Source organism: Babylonia areolata, chromosome 12 (assembly GCF_041734735.1).
Source record: "Babylonia areolata isolate BAREFJ2019XMU chromosome 12, ASM4173473v1, whole genome shotgun sequence".
NCBI classification, from domain to species: domain Eukaryota; kingdom Metazoa; phylum Mollusca; class Gastropoda; order Neogastropoda; family Buccinidae; genus Babylonia; species Babylonia areolata.
In genome coordinates this window covers 32855567-32878620 of record NC_134887.1, presented here as the reverse complement: position 1 = coordinate 32878620, position 23054 = coordinate 32855567, and the positions used below count along the sequence as shown (strand labels likewise).

The following is a 23054-nucleotide window of genomic DNA, read 5'->3' as shown; positions in this document are numbered from 1 at the left end:
TGTTTTTTTCTATTTGATATGTATTAATTGTATCCCTTTTTGGCTAATTATTTCTCTCTCTCTCTTTTTCTTGACCCCCCTCATGAGTGATGGCAGCATGTAAAGAAAAGTCACATGGGCTGATGTTTAACCCTCATAGATAAAGATTTTTGTCTTGTCTTTGTCTTGTCTACTCTAGTCTTGTCTTGACTTGTCTTTGTCTTGTCTTTCTCTCGTCTCATCTTGTCTTTGTCTCATCTTTGTTTGTCTCGTCTTGTCTTTTCTTTGTTTGTCTCGTCTTTGTCTTGTCTTTGTCTCATCTTTGTTTGTCTCATCTTGTCTTTTCTTTGTTTGTCTCGTCTCGTCCTTGTCTTTGTCTCATCTTGTCTTTGTCTCATCTTTGTCTCATCTTGTCTTTGTCTTTTCTTTCTTTGTTTTGTCTCGTCTCGTCTTGTCTCGTCTTTGTCCTTGTTTGTGTCCTCGTCTTGTCTTGTCTTTGTCTCGTCTTGTCTTGTCTTGTCTTTGTCTCGTCTTGTCTTGTCTTTGTCCTTGTTTGTGTCCTCGTCTTGTCTTGTCTTTGTCTCGTCTTGTCTTGTCTTGTCTTTGTCCTTGTTTGTGTCCTCGTCTTGTCTTGTCTTTGTCTCGTCTTGTCTTGTCTTTGTCTCGTCTTGTCTTGTCTTTGTCTCGTCTTGTCTTGTCTTTGTCTCGTCTTGTCTTTGTCTCGTCTTGTCTTGTCTTTGTCTCGTCTTGTCTCATCTCATCTTGTTTCATCTTGTCTTGTCTCGTCTCGTATTGTCTTTCTCTTGTTCTTTATGTGGACTGCATCTCTCGCGCTTGCTATTTACATAAGTGGCTTATAACTTTTGTCATCGTTTTTACACTTTCTGACAGTACTGACTCTGCCGGTGAGGTAGTCACTGCCCATTTGGAGGGGTTGTGAGCCTGTTGGGCTTGTTGTTGTTTTCCATAACCCATTGAACAGGCCCCAGTGTTTTACTGCCACCTGGCTGGTTAATTAATGTCCGTTAAGTCAAGGGCTCAGAACAGGAAGGCGGGGACCAGTCCTCTCCTTCCGCCATTGTGACCTTCCGCAACTGAAGTCAGGTACCCATTCACACCTCTGTGTGTTAGTATTTGTACACATGCATCCTCTTTTGTGCACTCTGTGTGTGTGTGTGTGTGTTAGTGTGTGTGTGTGTTAGCGTATGTGTGTGTGTGTGTGTGAGCCAGCCAGCATTTGTCCCACACGCATTCTCACACATAGACGCCATCACCGTGATTGAAATGATAGTTTCAGAATTTGTTGGTTGTAGTTTTGATTGTGTACTATTTGTGATTGTGTGCTTTAACTCATGTGTGTGCGTGCACATGTGCTTTTGTGTATTGTGGGTGTGGAGGGGGATGGGGGGGGGGTGAATAATTTTTGATAATGTTTGGTATCTTGTGTTCAATTTTTCCTTTTTGATATTTACATGTGTGTTCTATTTGTAAACGCCTTGGGCTTATTTTCAAGATTAGGCATAAGCGCTCATAATAATGGTAACAATAATAAACGGGCAGTGCACGCTTGCCTTTTGCCGCTGTGTGTGTGTTCCAGCACCCCCCTACTGACAGCCGACGCTCTGTATCAACTGTGGCCCGACCCCAACAAGGTCACCACCCACTGGCGCCCCCTCCTCCCCACCCTCTACCACACACTCCCTCACCACCCTCTGTTCTTCACCCCAGTCAGAGGGGGCCTGTGGATCTGTCGGCGAGACGCCATTCTGATTGCCTCCCCTGCCAACGACCTTGACAACCCTTCGGAGGAGGCAGTGGTGCAAGCGTTGATGGACTGCGACATCAAGCTGGTCCGCCTCCCACGGCACGCCATGGAAGGTCTGAGGATGGAACCGCCGCCCAGCGCAGCTCTGTCTGAGCGGCTCTCCACCATGGGAGATGGGGAAGTGGCAGGGTCGGAGGGCATGAGGGTGGTGTGTCCAGAACTACTGAGCGAGGTGATGAAGGGTGATGCCAGGTGGTCTAGCTCCCTCACCGCCCAGCAAAAGCATCTCCTCCTCAACTACCTGTGCCGGCATTCCCACCCTGCCTTGCTGCAGGGCCTGCTCCTGTTTCCGGCAGCTGACGGCTCGTTCCATGCGTGGCGAGGTCATAGGTTGTACGTGTGCCGGGGTCAAGATGACGAAGACCTGCGTCTGTTACCCGGCCTTCGGCATCAGCTGTGCTGCGTCCAAGATCCGCCCGGTCTGCAGGGTCGTCTGCAGAAGTTAGCCCAGGAAGGTCAGGTGGTGGTGGTATTTTTTTTTGGGGGGGCGGGAGGGGGAGAGGAGGATAGGGGTGGGGGGTGGGGGGGGTATTTGGTTTGTTTGTGATTGGTGTGTGTCACAGACTTCACCACTCTTCCTTTCTCTTGCTGAGGTGACAAAGTTATTCTGATCTTGATGCTGTTTTGTATTGACTGTATGTTGTTGTTGTTTTGGGAGAAAGCAAAATCTAGATAATGGTGGTACTGGTGGTGGTGATGATGGTGGTGGTGGTGGTTACCCCAGTGGAGAACACATGTATGAATGCGCAAAATGAAGGGGCAATGTTGATAAGCCCATTTTTCACATTGTAATGTAGCTTGACAGCTGCAACCAGCTTTCCTGCCATTAGAGCAATGACTAACCTTTGACGCCTGTTTGAGTTTGAAATGAACAAGTCCATTGTGTTTTGACATGAACCAAAGCCTGTGACTGAGGGCATCGTTTCTGAAAATATTTGGTGCTGGGGAGTGTTTTTCACACAGAAACTTGGCAGTGAAAGAGTTAACAACTGCTGCAGGTTTTGGAGACCTGGAACTGGTGTCAGACGACAACCTGCCCCAGTTGTTGAAGGAGAGCCTGGAGAAAGAGTACCTTGACCTGGACACCATCACTGTCAGGGAGGACAACTCTTGGATCAGACAGGTGTGGAGTTACCTCCTCCATCAGGACCTGCAGGCCTTCGACTCTCTGCCTCTGCTGCCACGGCCCCTGGAGGGAGGCTGGTTTGCGCTGATGCCGCTGCGTGGGAACTACGTCTGTGGGACGCTGACGGGATTCCCCCCGGCGTCACCCCACCTCGCCGCCGCCCTCTCTCACCTGGGTGTCGTCGTTCTCCCGTCACTTCCGGACTTTGTGCTGCAGCACGGACAGGTGCTGCACTGCCGTGTCCAGGCCCCCACCTGCATGGGTGTCCTGCAAACCTTGGCCACCTTGTCAGAGAGACCACCAGTAGTGGTGGAGGACGTCGTTGAAAGGTTCAACAGCCAGGCGAAAGAGTCACAGCGCCATGCTGTCGTGGAGATCTTGAGCAGCAATGAGCTGGGCATGGATGCAAGCTGGGAAGCTGCCAGGCGTGTGCTCACAGATCTTGAACTGTTCTACGTGTGGCCTTGCTGCAAGAAGGCTTCAGAGGCGTACAACAGGGGCAAGCTGTATGGGTCTGAGGGAGGAGGGGGTGCAGGGTTTTCCAGCGTGAGAGACAACGGAAGGATGACTCCCAATGACACGCTTCCTCCAGCTGCCAGCTTCTGTCCGGAATTACTGTACTGCAGCCAGGAGCTCAGCTCTTACCGCAGTCTGGCAGTGGCCCTTGGGGCACAGGAAATGAGTCTGGAGGATCTTGTGGAAAAGGTGCTTCGTCGTTTGTCATCCCTGAATCATGGTTATGACCATGGTGATGTTTTAGGTTTCATGGAGTACTTTATTCTGAATGATAGATTCAGAAACAGCCACCTGGCAGACCTGGCTGCAGATGTCCCTTTTATTCCCTCCATCATCTCGGGGAAGATGTGCAAAGTGGGGGAGTTGTACGATCCACAGGATGTGTTGCTGAAAGATCTTTTTGACGGAGAGGATCTTTTCCCTTCCAAGGCTTTCTGTGAGCGCAAAGCAGCCATCCTTGGCAGACTTCAACTGCACGGTATGCGTGATGTCAAGTCAGTCACCAGCTTTCATTTGATCGGCACGGCAAAGAAGATTCACAAGCTCTGCAGCAGTACAAGTTCTGGGGTTTCTCTTGCGGAGAGGAAAGCCAAAGCGTTGTGGAACTTTCTCCTGCACCACAGTTCAATATTTTCTCATGATGAGATCCGGACATTGGCCCATCTGCGATGCTTGCCATGTATGACTTCAAAGGAGGGCATTCCTCCAGACTATCCTCCTGCACTTCCTGTGTGTCCCGCAGACTACCACAGCTGTGGAATTGCCAGAGCGGTGGACATGTGTGACAACTCTTTCCTCAAGTTTGTTGGCGGCGTGAGACCAGTGTCACTGCAGATGGACAGCAGCTGTTTCTTGCACTCTTTGTTTCATGAACCCAGATTGGAGGACATCATTGAACACTTGAAGGTCCTCCTTTCCAAATTTGAGGAGAACCAGTCACAAACTGGGAACACCCACTCACGAAGACACTTCACTTCACTGTTGGTGGACATCTTCAAGAAACTCCATCAAGAGTGGGATTGTCCTGAAATGTATAAGAGGATGAAAAACATCGCCTGTGTCAAGGCTGATGGACATTTCCGGAAAGCTACGGAACTCTGGGTGAAGGCCAAGGACAGTGACGACATTCGGCTGTCGCCTTACCGTTTCCCTCTGCCCTCCGACCTTGTTGACGAAGGCTTGGAGGACTTCTTTGTGGCCTGCGGCTGCTGTCCATGTCAAGATGAGGAGCTGCTGAAGGTGGTGCTGCAGGAGATACAGGGCAAGCACACCTCCCTGCAGAACAGGAAGGACCTGGTGCTGGTGAACAGCATCCTCAAGACTGTGGGATGCTGCCCCACAGGGGACATTCTCCTGCCCGTGTACACCTCTGACAACTGTGTCCTTCGCATGGAAATGGCAAAGCTGTGCACTTTCGCCCCAGATCCTGACTACATAGAGGATCTCCTGAAGGAGGATCTGGTTCAGGATCTGATTTTTGTTCATCCCATTGTGGATCCACACCTTGCTCAGAATCTGGGCGCTCTGAACCTGAAGGCAAGGACGATGAGTGGAGTGCATGACATTGACATTGATGACACTGCTTTTGGTCAGAAAGAGCCCTTGACGACCAGGCTGCACAACCTGCTGACTGATGGCTACACTGACGGCTTTTCTGTGCCCAAGGTGGGTCACGTGTCAGTACTCACTCTTTGTCTTTCTTCGTCACTTACATGTACATGTGCACACACATACACACATGCACGCACACAGGCACGCATGCTCACACATACTCACATGCGCGCGCGCGCACACACACACACACACACACACACACACACACACACACACACACTGATTGTTTAATGAGTTAGCAGGCAGAGATACATATGACCAGCTGGCATAATGCTGAAAACAGTGCGCTCATCCTACAATTTTGTGTGTGATTGGGAGATAATTGATCTTATAGTTCTGTTGAACGCTGATGTTGACTGTTTAAAAAAGATGCAGGCATCATTAATGGGGCTAAGGCACACAGCAAAACAGTTGACACACACCCGAAAACCGAGTATGGCTGCCTACATGGCGGGGGTAAAAGCAGTCATAGATGTGAAAGCCCACATTTGTACAGACGAGTGAACATGGGAGTTGCAGCCCATGCAAAAGAAGAAGTTGACTCAAATCAGTCTTCAGCAAAACCTAAAGTGGAGCTGCGACCTTCACCTTGAATGCCAACATGTCCTGTTCATTTTTCTTACTGGGCTCCGTGAGTTAGGTTTCAAACACGACAATAACAATGAATCCAGTTCATGACGGAGGAAGTCTGGTTTTCATGTTTCTTTCTTTCGTGTTATACTACACTAATACCGTTGGAAACGTTACTGTGTTGAAAGTTCATCATGCTGTCGTCAGCTTCCTTCAGCCTTGGTTCGCTAGTTCTAATGTTGCTATAGAATGTCACCAGGTTGATAATAATATGATCATGACAACTACAAGAGTGCACCTTATTCTACAATTCTTCTTGAATAAAAAAAAAAAAAGTTAGATTTTTAAAGTTTATCCTATTGACTGAAAATGATGATAAATCTTTCAGAACAGACTTCTTACCAGTGATGTGTGTGTATGTGTATAAAAAAAAAAATATATATATATATATATATGTGTGTATGTATGTGTGTGTGTATGTGTGTGAATGAAGGTCAGGTATCTGCCCTTGTGACCAAACTTGGGATTGATTACCAAGATTATATATATATATATATATATATATATATATATATATATATATATATATATATATATGGTGGGGGGGGGGGGGTTGTTGTTGTTTGTTTTTTGTTTTTTTGTATTGATAAATCTACACTTCCGACATTTAATCTCCCAAAAATGTTGAAACAGTAGGGATGAGGTCCTGTTGTTTGACTGGGTGTGAGGTTGATGTTTAACCACTTTCTTTGGTCTGTTAAGAGCTGTGCGTTATATGTAGATATGATTTTGTACTACTGGTAGGTACATGTGTAAAGTAAATGTGCACAGATTCCCTGAACTTGCCCTGTCTTCATTCTTGTTGCATTGTGACCTACTTTCCTGTCCAATCAGGAGACGTGCACAAGTTTGCTGGATGCATCCTGTCTTTGTTCTCGTTTAACTGTGACCTACTTTCCTGTCCAATCAGGAGACATGCACAAGTTTGCTGAATGCATCCTGTCTTTGTTCTTGTTTCACTGTGACCTACTTTCCTGTCCAATCAGGAGACATGCACAAGTGTGTTGAATGCGTCCTGTCTTTGTTCTCGTTTCACTGTGACCTACTTTCCTGTCCAATCAGAAGACGTGCACAAGTTTGCTGGATGCGTCCTGTCTTTGTTCTCGTTTCACTGTGACACTGCTTTTCCGTCCAATCAGGAGACGTGTACAAGTTTGTGATGCGTGCTGTCTTTGTTCTCATGTCACTGTGACCACTTTGCCGTCCAATCAGGAGCTGATGCAGAACGCTGATGACGCAGGGGCCTCGGTGGTCAAGTTTCTGGTGGACTGCCGCCACAACGGTCAGTGGAGAGCAGGACTGCTGTCCGAGGGACTGGCGGACTTCCAGGGCCCCGCGCTGTGGGTCTACAACGATGCTCAGTTCTCCGAGGCTGACTTCAACAACCTGTGCAAGCTTGGGGGAGCCACAAAGAAGGAGGACTGCAGCAAGGTTAGATGATGCAGAAAAAACAAGCCAAGTGGTTAAAGCGTTGGGCCTTTCAATCTGAAGGTTTCGGGATCGAATCCCGGTAATGGTGCCTCGCAGGTAAAGGGCAGAGATTTTTCTGATCTCCCTGGTCAACATATGTGCAGACCTGCTCGTGCCTGAACCCCCTTTGTGTCTATATGCACGCAGAAGATCAAATAAACGCACATTAAAGATCCTGTAATCCATGTCAGCGTTCCATGGGTTATGGAAACAAGAACATACTTAGCATGCACATCCCTGAAAACAGAGTATGGTTGCCTACATGGTGGGGTAAATAAAACAGTAAACAAAACAGGCATACACGTAAAATGTTACAGGTCTGTCTGAGTGTGCATGTGTGTGTGCCTGAAATCTGATTGAATGACACCAGAAATGAATGATGAGTTCCCAGTGGCAGCCGTCAGTCAGCTCTACCCAGGTAGGCAGCTTGTTGTGCAAATGACCCTGTGTTTGTAAAGCATTTAGAGCTTGGTCTTGGACCAAGGATAGGTGCTGTATAAGTATCCCTATAAATCAATCAATCAAAAACACTTGTCATCTTGTAGATGTTTTTTTTCCTGGTTGTAATATTGCAGTTCTTTGCTTATAGGTTTACTTTCTTCTGTCGTAGAACCTCGGCACAGACTTCAAAACTCAGCTGTCATCTGATGTTCAGAGCCTGTCGCTAACAGTGTAACCAGCCACTATCAAATCTTTCAAATCTAATCGAAAAACATATGTGTTCAAACAATAATCTAAACTACAGATCCTTCTGTTATCATAGTTCAAATTATTATTATTGTTTTTATTATGATTATTATTATTGTTATTGGTATTACCATTACCATTATTATCATTGTTGTTGTTGTTATCATCATAATTATCATCTTTTTTTTTGGGGGGGGGGGGGGGGGGGGGGGGGGGCGTCGTTGTCATCATCATCATCATTATTTTTGCTGTTGTTATTGAGCTGTTGTTGTGGTTCCCCAGGTGGGCAAGTTTGGCCTTGGCTTCAACGCTGTGTACAACCTGACCGACGTACCCAGCATCTACTCAGGGAGCACTCTAGCCCTGCTGGATCCCCATGAGAAATACCTGGACAGCGGGCGGGGAAAGAAGCTGAACTTTAGGGACCTCATGAACAAACTAATGCTCAAGAAAAGGCCCAGCCAGTTCCAGCCCTTCCAGGGGATCTTTGAGTGCGACATTCTGGATCCGGTGTGGAAACCCTACCCTGGAACCCTCTTCCGTTTCCCGTTCAGAACGGACGAGCAGGCGTTGAGGAGCAACATCTCCAAGGAAGCTTTCACCCGGAGCAAGCGAGAGGATTTCGTCAATGGGTTGAAGCACAAGGGAGGTAATTTGCTGCTATTCCTCCAACACGTGGCTCGTCTGGAACTGCATCACCTCCCAGAATTGGAGAGCGACCTGGCACAGACCCGGCAACTCCTGGCGGTGACACGCAGCACATCCGGGTCGGAGGGCAGGAGCACCGAGGTGGAAGGGGGCAGCACTCTGGATTACTTCTCCGCCCTCTGGAAGGAGGCGGTAGAGCAGGGGGCGCCGGTGTTTGAGGTGGAGAGCGTAGTGGAAATGGTCACGCTGTCCAGGGAAACGGCGGGGAGGGGCGGGGATGATGATGACGACGACGACGATGATGGGCGGGAATGTCACTTCTGTGTGGCCTGGGCTGCAGGCAGAGGGCCCGCCTGCACCATGGCTCGGGAGGCGACCGACGAAGGATTTGTTCCCCTGGCGGCCGTCGGTGTTCGTGTGGACGCTGAAGGGAACATGCTGGAGATGGGCTCCTGCCCTGAAGGTATGTACAGGTCCCGTGTACACTACAGGTGTGCGCAAGTGTCGTGTACACTACAGGCATGTACAGGTGCCGTGTACACTGCAGGTATTTACAGGTGTCATGTCCCCTGCAGGTATGCATGCACAGGTACCATGTCCCCTACAGGTATGTACAGGTGTTATGTACACTGCAGGTATGTACAGGTGTTATGTACACTGCAGGTACCCACCGGTACCATGTCCCCTACATGTATGTACAGGTGTGTACACTGCAGGTATGTACAGGTGCCATGTCCCCCTTCAGGTAGGTGCCATGTCCCCTACAGGTATGTACAGGTGCCATGTCCCCTACAGGTGTGTACAGGTGCCATGTCCCCTTCAGGTATGTACAGGTGCCATGTCCCCTACAGGTATGTACAGGTGCCATGTCCCTTTCAGGTATGTACAGGTGCCATGTCCTTTTCAGGTATATACAGGTGCCATGTCCTTTTCAGGTATGTACAGGTGCCATGTCCCCTTCAGGTATGTACAGGTGCCATGTCCCCTTCAGGTATATACAGGTGCCATGTCCTTTTCAGGTATGTACAGGTGCCATGTCCCCTACAGGTATGTACAGGTGCCATGTCCCTTTCAGGTATGTACAGGTGCCATGTCCTTTTCAGGTATATACAGGTGCCATGTCCCTTTCAGGTATATACAGGTGCTATGTCGTTTTCAGGTATGTACAGGTGCCATGTCCTTTTCAGGTATATACAGGTGCCATGTCCTTTTCAGGTATATACAGGTGCCATGTCCCCTTCAGGTATGTACAGGTGCCATGTCCCCTACAGGTATGTACAGGTGCCATGTCCCTTTCAAGTATGTACAGGTGCCATGTCCTTTTCAGGTATGTGCAGGTGCCATGTCCTTTTCAGGTATGTACAGGTGCCATGTCCCCTACAGGTATGTACAGGTGCCATGTCCCCTGCAGGTATGTACAGGTGCCATGTCCCCTTCAGGTATGTACAGGTGCCATGTCCCCAACAGGTATGTACAGGTGCCATGTCCCATACATGTATGTACAGGTGCCATGTCCCCTTCAGGTATGTACAGATGCCATGTCCTTTTCAGGTATGTACAGGTGCCATGTCCCCTTCAGGTATGTACAGGTGCCATGTCCCCTTCAGGTGTGTACAGGTGCCATGTCCTTTTCAGGTATGTACAGGTGCCATGTCCCCTTCAGGTATGTACAGGTGCCATGTACCCTACAGGTATGTACAGGTGCCATGTCCCCTCCAGATATGTACAGGTGCCATGTCCCCAACAGGTATGTACAGGTGCCATGTCCCCAACAGGTATGTACAGGTGCCATGTCCCCTCCAGGTATGTACAGTGTACAGGTGCCATGTCCCCAACAGGTATGTACAGGTGCCATGTTCCCAACAGGTATGTACAGGTGTCATGTCCCCTCTAGGTATGTACAGGTGCCATGTCCCCTCCAGGTATGTACAGGTGCCATGTTCCCAACAGGTATGTACAGGTGCCATGTCCCCTACAGGTATGTACAGGTGCCATGTCCCCAACAGGTATGTACAGGTGCCATGTCCCCTACAGGTATGTACAGGTGCCATGTCCCCTACAGGTATGTACTGTACAGTTTCAGTTTCTCAAAGAGGTGTCACTGTATTTGGAGAAATCCACATACACCTCACCACATCTCCTAGCCAGATGCCTGACAGCAGCATGACTCAAAGCGCTTGTCGGGCCGTATACAGTTCAAAGACTAATTATTAAGCAGGTGCTGTGGCGGATTCAGTCAGGTATTGGACCCCTGACCCAGTGTTCACCAGTGATCAGGGTTCCAGTCCCTGTTTCAGCATGGTGTTGTGCCCTTGGGGAAAGGCTCTGTACTCTGACTTTTCCTCACTCCACCCAGGTGTGAATGGGTACCTGACTTCAGTTTGGGAAGGTTGAAATGGTGGAAGAGGAGGATTGGTCCCCACTTTCCTATCCCAAGCCCTAGACACTGTGGATGTGTATTCACCGCCCAGATGGTCGCTAAAGGCTGCTGGACCTGATGTGACCAACTGGAGGATGGTGTAGAGCCCCTGCCGATTGTTCTTTTTCCTGTCAGCATGAAGCAACAAGATATTCTGGAGTGGCCTGGTGGTGCATCTGCCAAGGAATCGAGGGAATCTGCGGGCACAGGATCGAATCCCATACTCACCAGAATTCTCGCACACCCACCTCTCCACTGGAACATGAGTGGTGGTCTGGTTGCTAGGCATTTGGATGGGGTGATAAACGGAGGGTCCGTGTGCAGCATGCGTTCAGCACCTGTAAAAGAACGCGCAGCAACAAAACGGTTGTCCCTGGCAAAGTTCTGGAGAGAAGCCCACTTTGATATACATGTGTGTGCATGTATGTGACTGAGTCCTGATTGAATGACACAGGAAACGAATGATGAGCGCCTGATGGCAGCTGTCAGTCTGCTCTACCCAGATGGGCAGCCTGTTGTGCAAATGACTCTGTAAAGCGCTTAGAGTTTAGTGTCTGACCGAGGACAGGTGCTATTCCAGTCTCAATAATGATGAGGCTAATGTTAATGATAATGATGTTAGTAATAATGATAAGAAAAAGAATGATAACAAAATGCTAATGATAATGATGATAATAATGATAAGAAGCAGAAGAAGAATGATACTGATAATGATAATAATAATCTGCTGTTGATTTGCTGAGACATCTTGCAGTGACACGCCTTCAGTGATGATGATTTCTTTGTCATAACGTCTTGCAAAGTCTAAAAGATATGTACATTCAGTCATGGAGAAAATCGCTTGAAGATAGTACTAAATGTCTGTTCTGTTGGAGCATCAAACTGGACTTTTGTCTTGCAAGATATAACTTTCAACTTCCAGATACATACATATATCCTTTGATGCTTGATGCAGTAATGATAAAGTGCGGATCGAATTAGGAAGAAGAGGAGGTGAAAACAGAGAAAACAGAATTGGCAAGGAGTGAAATATGGGAAGTGTTGGGGATGAATTTCATTTTGTTTTAGAATGTCCGAAAAATATTGTACTTTGAAACAGATTGATGCCAGGCAAATATCAGTCACATATGTCAATGTTCGGTTTACGCAGTTAATTTCACACTGGGAAGAAAACGCAGCTTAATTTAAGTAAATTCATGAAACTTGGAAAGAGATTGTAGCTTTAAGTTACAACCAAAACATACTTGCCAATATGTTGATGTTTGAATCATTGCAAATCATTGATATACATGCAGTGTGTGTGTGTGTGTGTGTGTGTGTGTTGCTTGTTTTAGTGACATTGTTGAACTGAAGTTGTGATTCAGTGAGCATGTATTGTAATTGTATCCCCCACACCCGGGAAAGGGGCAGAGGATTACATTTCTTTGAATCTTTGATGACTGCAGGATTCTACAGGACCGGCCACCTGTTCTGCTTCCTTCCTCTGGCTGAACAAGTGTCGGAGGTGCAGCTCCCTGTCCACATCAACGCTCCCTTCGCTCTCAGCTCAGACCGCAGGAGTCTCCTGTGTGAGACTGAAGATGACCGCAAGTCCGTGGGCGGACGGTAAGACGTGCAAGTCGTACTTTCTTCCTGATGGGCGCAATAGCCAAGTGGTTAAAGCGTTGGCCTTTCAATCTGAGGGTCCCGAGTTCGGATCTTGGTAACGGCGCCTGGTGGATAAAGGGTTGAGATTTTTCCGATCTCCCCGGTCAACACGTGCAGACCTGCTTGTGCTTGAACCCCTTTCATGAGTATACACAAGCAAAAGATCAAATACGCCCATTAAAGATCCTTTAATGCGTGTCAGTTCAGTGGGTTATGTAAATAAGACCATACCCAGCATGCACACCCCAGAAAATGGAGTATGGCTGCTTACATGGCGGGGTAAAAATGGTCATACATGTAAAAGCCCACTTGTTTACATACAAGTGAATGGGGATGTCATACATGTAAAAAGCCCACTTGTTTACATACAAGTGAATGGGGATGTCATACATGTAAAAAGCCCACTTGTTTACATACAAGTGAATGGGGATGTCATACATGTAAAAAGCCCACTTGTTTACATACAAGTGAATGGGGATGTCATACATGTAAAAAGCCCACTTGTATACGTACAAGTGAATGGGGATGTCATACATGTAAAAAGCCCACTTGTTTACATACAAGTGAATGGGGATGTCATACATGTAAAAAGCCCACTTGTTTACGTACAAGTGAATGGGGATGTCATACATGTAAAAAGCCCACTTGTTTACATACAAGTGAATGGGGATGTCATACATGTAAAAAGCCCACTTGTTTACATACAAGTGAATGGGGATGTCATACATGTAAAAAGCCCACTTGTTTACGTACAAGTGAATGGGGATGTCATACATGTAAAAAGCCCACTTGTTTACATACAAGTGAATGGGGATGTCATACATGTAAAAAGCCCACTTGTTTACATACAAGTGAATGGGGATGTCATACATGTAAAAAGCCCACTTGTTTACATACAAGTGAATGGGGGATTGCAGCCCACAAACGAAGAAGAAAAAGAATACTTTTCCCCTGACTGACTCCAAGGTGTGTAGTGGTGGCTTGGTGGTATTGCCACCAGTTTGTTGTTGTTGTTGTCTCATCGTCTGCAGTGTTTCATTAGCATTACTCCCACGCCGCTCATTCTGAGTCCCCCATACACAGCCATACCCGTGTTCGTCTGTCTCAGTCCCAGCACCGGCAGTCCACAGGGAGCCACTGATGTTAGGTTGCCAGGAGGCCACACACCAGAGGAGACCCTGCACTGCTGCTGAGTCACTTCGGTGGTGTTCAGTAGGACTGTACTATACCATACAGTACCATGCCATACCGTATCTCTTCTAATCTCATCTTATGTCATCTTATTATCTAGTCTAAAGGTAGAAAAATGTCCAGTTGGAAGCCTGAAATGTGTGAGCAGTGTCTGATGCTAAATATGAATATATTTTTTAGTTCCAAATTGGGTATAATGGTGTGCATCACTGAGTTTTGACTCATCCAGTAATTGGGTGTGATCTTGTGCATCACTGAGTTTTGATTCATCCAGTAATTGGGTGTGATGGTTTATGTCATTGAGTTTTGACTCATTCAGTAATTGGGTGTGATGGTTTATGTCACTGAGTTTTGACTTATCCAGTAATAGGGTGTGAGGGTGTGCATCACTGAGTTTTGACTCATTCAGTAATTGGGTGTGATGGTTTATGTCTCTGAGTTTTGACTCATCTAGTAACTGGGTGTGATGGTTTATGTCACTGAGTTTTGACTCATCTAGTAACTGGGTATGATGGTTTATGTCACTGAGTTTTGACTCATCTAGTAACTGGGTATGATGGTTCATGTCACTGAGTTTTGACTCATCTAGCAACTGGATGTGATGGTGTATGTCACTGAGTTTTGACTCGTCCAGTAATTGGCTGTGATGGTTTATGTTACTGAGTTTTGACTCGTCCAGTAACTGGACATTATGCTTTCAAGCGAGCAGCAGTCAGACTTGTGTTTGATAAAATATTAAAAAAAGTGATGACGGGCACAAAAGCCGAGTGGTTAAAGCGTTGGACCTCCAATCTGAGGGTCTCGGGTTCGAATCCTGGTCACAGCGCCTGGAGGGTAAAGGGTGGAGATTTTTCTAATCTCCGAGGTCAACAGGTGTGCAGACATTTGTATTTGTATTTGTATTTCTTTTTATGACAACAGATTTCTCTGTGTGAAATTCGGGCTGCTCTCCCCAGGGAGAGCGTGTCGCTACACTACAGCGCCACCCTTTTTTTTTCTTTCTTTTTTTTTTGTATTTTTTCCTGCGTGCAGTTTTATTTGTTTTTCCTATGGAAGTGGATTTTTCTACAGAATTTTGCCAGGAACAACCCTTTTGTTGCCGTGGGTTCTCTTACGTGCGCTAAGTGCATGCTGCACACGGGACCTCGATTTATTGTCTCATCCGAATGACTAGTGTACAGACCACCACTCAAGGTCTAGTGGAGGGGGAGAAAATATCGGCGGCTGAGCTGTGATTCGAACCAGTGCGCTCAGATTCTCTCGCTTCCTAGGCGGACGCGTTATCTCTAGGCCAACCCCCTTTGTGTATGCACACATGCAAAAGATCAAATTCACAGATTTAAAGATCCTGTAATCCACATCAGTGTTTGGTGGGTTGTGGAAACAAGAACATAGCTGGTATGTATGCACCACCCAGTATGACTGCCTACATGGTGGGGTTAAAATGGTCATACACGAAAAAGTCTACTTGTGCTGACAAGTTAATGTCGGGGTCTCAGTCCACTAACAGGGGAGGGATGGGGAGTCGAGGGGAAGAGGGGGGCGCTGACGTACGTACTTTATCGACTAGAAATGATGGTATTCCATCCAATTGTCAAAGCTCTCTCTGGCAGTGCTATGTAGGCTGGAAATGATGATGTTCAAACATTAAAAGCTCTCCAGCACTCATACCACATGTACTGTTCAATGCACTTAGAGCTGAAGGTATGCGCTGAATAGATGCACAATATCAGTGTATTATTATTATTGGTAGAAGTAGTAGTTGTATCATCATCATCATCATCATCATCATCATCATCATCATTATTGCTATTAGTATTACTGCTATTACTATTGTCATCGTTACCATCATCATCATCCTCATTATTACATTATTATTGTTATTATCATCATCATCATCATCATCATTATTGTTATCATAATCATCATCATCATCATCATTATTGGTTTTTTTCCATTTATCATCATCATCATTATTATTATTATTATCATTACTACTGCTTCTGCTGCTGTTGTTAATGTTTTTGTTGTTATTGTCACCATTATCACTATCATCATCATCATCATCATCATCATTAACAAAATTGTTACTATAACCATCCACATCATCATTATCATTATCAGCACTGTTTCTGCATTCACCATTATCATCGTTGTTTCAGGTGGAACAAGGTGTTGTTCAGTGACCCCATTCCCAGAGCCTATCTGGCGGCCCTGCAGCGAGTGGCGCAGTCAGCAGACGTGGACGGCGCCACGTTCTATGCCCTGTGGCCCAGGACCTTCACCACCCGCGGGGCCACCACCCCCCAGAGCGCGCTCTCCCCCAGCTTCTACCGCTTGCTGCAGCGGGAAGAGTTCAGCGTCTTCCTGCACCGCCGGGCCCCCGTGCCCTTCTCCAGGGCGGTGTTCCTGGACCCGGGCCTGAAGGCGGAGGATGAGGACTTGCACGGCGCCGCCCTCCGCGTGCTGGACAGGTTCTGGGGCGTTACCCCGTGGGGTCGTGCCGGACGATCCCTCATCGACATCCCGTTGGACATCACCAGGAACATCAGAGATTCCCAAGAAAATTGGGAGTTTGACAAGAGAGTCATCAGCGAAGAGCAGTTTTTCCGGTATGTTCTTTTTCCCAGGATAGAGGAGGAGGACCCTGACCTGGAGGTGTCTGACAGAAACCGGCTTGTCTTCCATGCCCTTTTCTCACGCAGTGAAGTGCTGACTGACCTGGTGAAGCGTCATCGCTGCATTCCCTGCGTCCCTGATGGGGCACTGAGTTTTCCCCACCGTCTGGTTCACCCTCAAGGAAAGGCCGCTCAGATGTACATCCAAGAAGACGGTCGGTTCCCCAGAAAAGAAGAAAATGCAGACTTTGCAAGTCGTCGGGCGCTGGATCAGCTGACGAAGCTGGACATGGTGACGGACGTTGTGAGTGTGGAGGATATTGTTGAGCGTGCGGAGTCAGTCAGGAGGCTGGACTCCAAAGCGGCAGCCGGTCAGAGGGTGCGGGCCATCATCAAATACCTGCCAGTCCTGGAAGAGAAAGGAAAAGAGATGGCGTCGTACACTGGTGCCCTGACCTGTGTCCCCTTCCTCCCGTCTCTTCAGAAGCCGAGTGACTGGCCGGTGTCGTGGTTTGTAGAAAAAAACCCACATCACGACTGGGTCCTGCCTTGCCAGTCATACTGCAAGGAGCTGAAGGAACTTGTGGGCTGCAGGTCAGCTGTGCTGGATGAGACTCAACTGGACCTGTCCCCCACAGACAGAGAGACCCTGGAGAAACTGGGGGTCACCGTTCACAGAGCCAAGGCCAGCAGCAGCAAAGGGCCGCATTTCACACAGATGGTCGTCAACAACTTACTGCACGTTTCTGATGATGTAAGCAAACAGGCCACCCCCAACATCCAAAGCGTGAGAGAAATCTGTCGCCACATTTATAAACACTTCAACTCTTTCTTCGAGAGACCCAACACGCAGGCTAAGAGACTTCATCAGGATGTTGTGGCTCAGCTCCGAGATAAGGCCATTGTCTGGAAAGACGGAAAATTTCTGAGAGCTGATCAGCTGGCATTTCAGCCCCATGAAAACCTGGAGCCTTATCTCTTTACCCTGGATGACACCCACAGGTCGTCTCCACTTTTCTTCAGGGGCCTGGGAGTGCCAACCTGGTATGGATTATCTGTGTGTATGTGTGTGTGTGTGTGTATGTCACTGTGTGTGTATCACTGTGCGTGTGTATGTGTGTTTATGTGTGTGTGTGTGTGTCACTGTGTGTGTGTACGTGTGTTTATGTGTGTGTGTGTGTCACTGTGTGTGTATGTGTGTATGTGTGTTTATGTGTGTGTGTGTGTCACTGTGTGTGTGTACGTGTGTTTATGTGTGTGTGTGTGTCACTGTGTGTGTATGTGTGTTTGTGTGTGTGTGTGTGTGTGTCACTGTGTGTGTGTCACTGTGTGTGTGTGTGTGTGTGTGCGCGCATACATGTGTGCGTGCGTGTGTGTGTGTGTGTTGGTGTGTGGAGGGGCTCATAGCAGATAAGAGTTGATGCACAGGCATGGAAATAGCATGCTAATTGTCTGATAATACCTGTAACAAAATTTTTTTAAAGTAAAACGGCATATGAGTTTACTGGTGAATGCTGGATCAGAAGTCCCAGCGCCTAACTTACTCTGCCACAGTGCCCCCTCTTTGACTTGTAACTCTTTAGTTTTTAACTCACTCAGTACGGCCAGTCCTCTCTTCACCTCCACACAGACCCCTCGGATGTACAGTGGGTGTCTCAATGACCCAACCTTTAGCTTTCGTCGTCAGTATTGTGGTATTCTTTGTCAACATTCACCTCTTCAGTATAAGAGCCTTCCACTTCCAATATTTTGATGATGGTAATTGGGGTGAAACACTGTTAACGTCATCTCTTTCGACGTTCGTATGGAGAGAGTTAAATGTTCATCCAGAACAAACAGGATGATATTGTCATTGAAACGTCATGTTCACTTCATTTGATCACATATTATTGTATTGCATTGCATTGCACTGTATTGTATGGCATTGTTTGTCATGACATATTTCTCTGTGAAATGCTGGTTGCTGTCCCTGGGAAGATCAAATCGCCACAGTGCAGTGTCATCTTTTTTCTCCCCCTTTTCTTCCATGTCTGTAAGTGTATTCGTCCAGGCAAATTTTTCTACAGAATATGCCATGGACAGTCCTTTTTTTTCTTTTTTTTTTCTTTTTTTGCTGCCCCATTATCTGCATCATTTCAGTGGCGTTACTCCCATGCCATGCATTCCCAGTCCCCCATACATGGCCACACCCATGTTCATCTGTTGTAGTCCCAGCGCCAGCAGTCCACAGGGAACCATTGATGTTAGGTTTCCAGGAAGCCACACACCAGGGGAGATCCTGCACCTTTTTGTTGCTGTGGGTTCTTTTACATGCACTGACAGCATGCTGCACATGGGGCCTTAGTTATATCATCTGATCTGAATGACTATGGCAAGGAACGGACTGAACACAGATCCATGCTATGTTGCTTCTTTCTTTTTTTTTCTTTCTTTTTCTTCCCCCCTTTTTTGGCATACAGGACAACATGTGTAACATACAAAAAAGAACAGAAAAAAGGGCATGTATAATGAAGATCATGTCATTATTACAAATATCAAAGTTTATGTTGTACATGTGCGGATTGTTCTTTTGATTTTAAACAGACGTCTTTGTTGCGTCTCTCTCACCCAGCTTCTCAGTGGCAGACATTTTGGAAGCTCTGAGACACTTCAGCGAGGACAAACCTCGGGAACTGAACACGGCTGACGTGGAGCTCGTTCGCAAGATGGCCAGTCTTCTTCCTCTAGCGCTGCAAGCGGACAACCAGAGGGCAGCTCTGGAGGATTCTGAGACCGGGGACCTGAAGCTGCCTGGCAGAGACCTGCATCTCCACTTGGTGGGAGATCTGTGTCTGGATGACTGCGACTGGCTCACAGAGTCCAGCACCATGCACTTTCTGCATCCGGCCTTCTCGGAGGCGCTGGCCAAGGTGTTTGGCGTCAAAACGAAACGGGAGCACGATGAGGTAAGTGGGGGCCTGGGGGTGTGTGGGGATGTGGGTGTGTGAAAATAGGCTGTCACACGCGTGTATGTACACACACACACACACACACACACACACACACACACACACACACACATGTGCACACATACACATACATACATGCACGCACGCACACACGCGTGTTCATGTGTATGCATGCACACACAGACACACACAAACACACACAAACACACACACACACACACGCACATATACACGCACACACGCATGCATGCATGCATGTGCACACACACACGCACACACTTTTCTGTGAATGAAACTGAACAAACAGACAAAACGTCTGCATGTTTTAATCGAGTACCGGTACATGTGCACCCACGTGTTTCAGGATGAGTTTTCCGAGTCATTCGGACAGCAGGAGCAGCTGACAACTCGCATCAACCGTCTGCTGGAGGGGTACAGCAGAGATGTCTCCATCTTCAAGGAGCTGCTGCAGAATGCAGATGATGCTGGTGCTTCTGAGGTGGCTGAATAGAGTGGAACAGAATGGAATGGGATAGTATGGAATGGGATAGTTTGAAATAGAACGGAATGGCACAATATGGAATGGGATAGTATGGAATAGAATGGAATGGAATGGGGTAGTTTGAAATAGAACGGAATGGCACAATATGAAATGGGATAGTATGGAACAGGATAAAATGGAATGGGATAGTTTGAAATAGAACGGAATGGCACAATATGGAATGGGATAGTATGGAATAGAATGGAATGGAATAGTATGGAATGGGATAGTTTGGAATAGAATGGAATAGTACTGAATAGAATGGAATGGAATAGATTGAGATTGAAATAGAATGAAATGGAATGGAACAATATGGAATGCGATGGTATCGAATAGAATAAAATGGAATGGTAACCAGCCGCCGTGGCAAAGTGGTTAGCGTCGCGGACTGACGGCTGGGAGGACACGGGTTCGAATCCCAGCGGAGGTGGGTTTTTCAGCCTGTGGCCGGCTCCTACCCAGAGTTGAGTGTGCTGTGAGCTTAAATGGGGAGACTGGGACCACACAGTCAAGTGTCATCCACTTAAGGATGCGTCTTTGGGTGTGTTGCTCTAATTACCTGACCAACACTGCAAGTGTCTGTATCTCTTGGGCCTGGTTAACGCCGGGATATCATTATGACAGGAAGTGTAGAGTACAGCCTTGTCACGCAGTCTCCAAACCAAAATGGACCTCCATAGCAACATCATCATCATCGTCATCCTCCTCCTCCTTCATCATCATCAATATAAACAAAATAGTCTCAAGTCTGTGGCCTTTCATGCCCTGCTCTCATGGTGACCTCAGTTTCGATACCCCTCCACTTCTGTGCTTGGGGTGAGTCCTGTCAATGTCGTCAGTATCGGCGGATTCATTGGGGGCTGTTGTTTGAGGGACGCTCACTCAGTCTGGCTCCACGACTGAGCCATTATTGTCATCAGTAGGGGGCTTAGTAGGAGGTGTCCTAAGTAAGTTAAATCAGAACAGGCACCACTGAACACCACCGAAGTGACTCAGCAGCAGTGCAGGGTCTCCTCTGGTGTGTGGCCCTCTGGCGACCTAACATCGATGGTTCCATGTGGACTGCCGACGCTGGAATTGCAATGGACGAACCCGGGTGTGGCCGTGCATGGGGAAATCTAAATGAGCGGAGTGGGAGAAATGCCACTGAAACGGTGCAGATGATGGGGCAGCAACAAAATAAATAAATAAATAAGTAAATAAAATAAAATAAAATGGAATGGAATGGGATAGAATGGAATGGAACTTAATGGAATGGGATAGTATGGAATATAATGGAATAGTATAGAATGGAACAGAATGGTATGGCATTGCAGGTGGTGTTTGTCAAGGACTTCCGGCAGCACAGCACAGAGAGACTGCTAAGCAAGGGCTGGGAGGAGGTGTACGGCCCTGCCCTGTGTGTCTTCAATGACGCCTGCTTCTCCACTAATGACATGGCCGGGATACAGGCCCTGGGGGAGGGTAGCAAGGAGGGCGACAGTCTGAAGACAGGAAAGTGAGGAGGAGTTTTGCTGGGGTTTTTTTTTTTTTAATTATTATTTATTTATTTATTTATTTACGCTTATAATTGACTTCATCAAGTTTTTGCGCCTTATACATATTATTATTAGTAGTAGTAGTTCTTATTTATGTATTTATCTATTATTTATTTACCCTTTTTTTTCTTCTTTTTTTTTTTTTCTCAAGGCCTGAATAAGTGCGTTGGGTTACGCTGCTGGTCAGGCATCTGCTTGGCAGATGTGGTGTAGCATATATGGATTTGTCCGAACGCAGTGAAGCCTCCTTGAGCTACTGAAACTGAAACTGTTGTTTTGTTTTGTTTTGTTTTGTTACCCCCGAAAACGGAGTATGGCTGCCTACATGGCGGGGTAAAAACTGTCAACCACGTGAAAGCTCACTCGTGTGCATACGAGTGAACATGGGAGTTGCAGCCCACGAACGAAGATAGAAGTTATTTTGTGTGTAACGTTTCTTTTTTCTCTTCTTTTTTCCCTTTTGCCATGAAGGTTGTATTCTCTCAGCAGATGATATTTTGCAGTGAGCATGTACACGGTATTTTCATACACATGGAATGGCTGAACGTTCAAGTTAATAAGTACTGTTTTCAGATTACAATGGTACAACAGATTTTGTTTTGGGGGTGCTTATTAGGGGGGGGGGGGGGTTTTACTAATAAGAAAAAATCAAATGAAAGGAAAAGAGAGGACAACAAAAACAACAACAATCATGCTTCTGGATACGTGTGGGAGAAATTTCTCCACCCAGGATCAAAAAGCTGAACTAACTTGCATATTTCATATTTTGATGGTTTCACACCACCCTCCTGACTTATTATTATATGCATATCTATCTATCAGTCTATGTATGTACGTATGTATGTATGTATCTATCTGTCTGTCTGTCTTTCTGTCTATAAATATGTATATATATCTCTCTCCATATATATATATATATATATATATATATATATGTCTGTCTTTCTGTCTATAAATATGTATATATATCTCTCTCCATATATATATATATATATATATATGTCTGTCTTTCTGTCTATAAGTATGTATATATATCTCTCTCCATATATATATATATATATATATGTGTGTGTGTGTGTGTGTGTGTATGGAAGAATGTATATAAAGAAAGAAGTGTTCTTTTCTTTTCTTTCTTTCTTTGATATATAATTTAGTTTGCTCTTGAGGCTTCATAACCTAGCATGTGTCAGTAGAGGGCAGCATCCTTGAATGATAGCATAGATAGAGAAGTTCAAAAAGAGACACTGAAAGCAGAGACAAGCAATTTCATACTGGATTCTAGCCTTCACAGGAAGCCAGTGAAGTGTTCTGTGCAGTGATGTTGCACTCTGAGTCAAGATGCATGGTTATATATATATCATGTTGTATTGTGTTGTGTTGTACTTTTCATATTATATTAAAATCATCATAATGTTATGTGTGTGTCTGAGTAGGTGTGCTTTAAAAAAAATGTTTGGCTAATTCTTTAATGTGTGCTGACAAGAATCTGTTTCATTTTTTTAACAGACTCAGGAGAGCATATGACAATGACTGTGTCTTTATTGAAAGGTACGGTGTTGCCTTATGACTGTGACTTCGTTGAAAGGTACAGTGTTGCCTTATGACTGTGACTTGAAAGGTACAGTGTTGCCTTATGACTGTGACTTGAAAGGTACAG

At 46.4% G+C, this 23054-nt stretch overlaps 1 protein-coding gene across 1 annotated transcript in view; it reads left to right on the top strand.

The window, feature by feature from the left end:
- Positions 1-23054, top strand: part of LOC143287900 (sacsin-like) — a 109866-nt gene that overhangs the window by 61851 nt on the left and 24961 nt on the right. Inside the window, exons 27-35 of the mRNA XM_076596141.1 lie at positions 1577-2259; positions 2803-5111; positions 6903-7121; positions 8130-8958; positions 12360-12519; positions 15915-17414; positions 18982-19315; positions 19683-19817; positions 21176-21357. Coding sequence (XP_076452256.1) covers positions 1577-2259; positions 2803-5111; positions 6903-7121; positions 8130-8958; positions 12360-12519; positions 15915-17414; positions 18982-19315; positions 19683-19817; positions 21176-21357 — 6351 coding nt within the window. The remainder of the gene's footprint in view (positions 1-1576; positions 2260-2802; positions 5112-6902; positions 7122-8129; positions 8959-12359; positions 12520-15914; positions 17415-18981; positions 19316-19682; positions 19818-21175; positions 21358-23054) is intronic.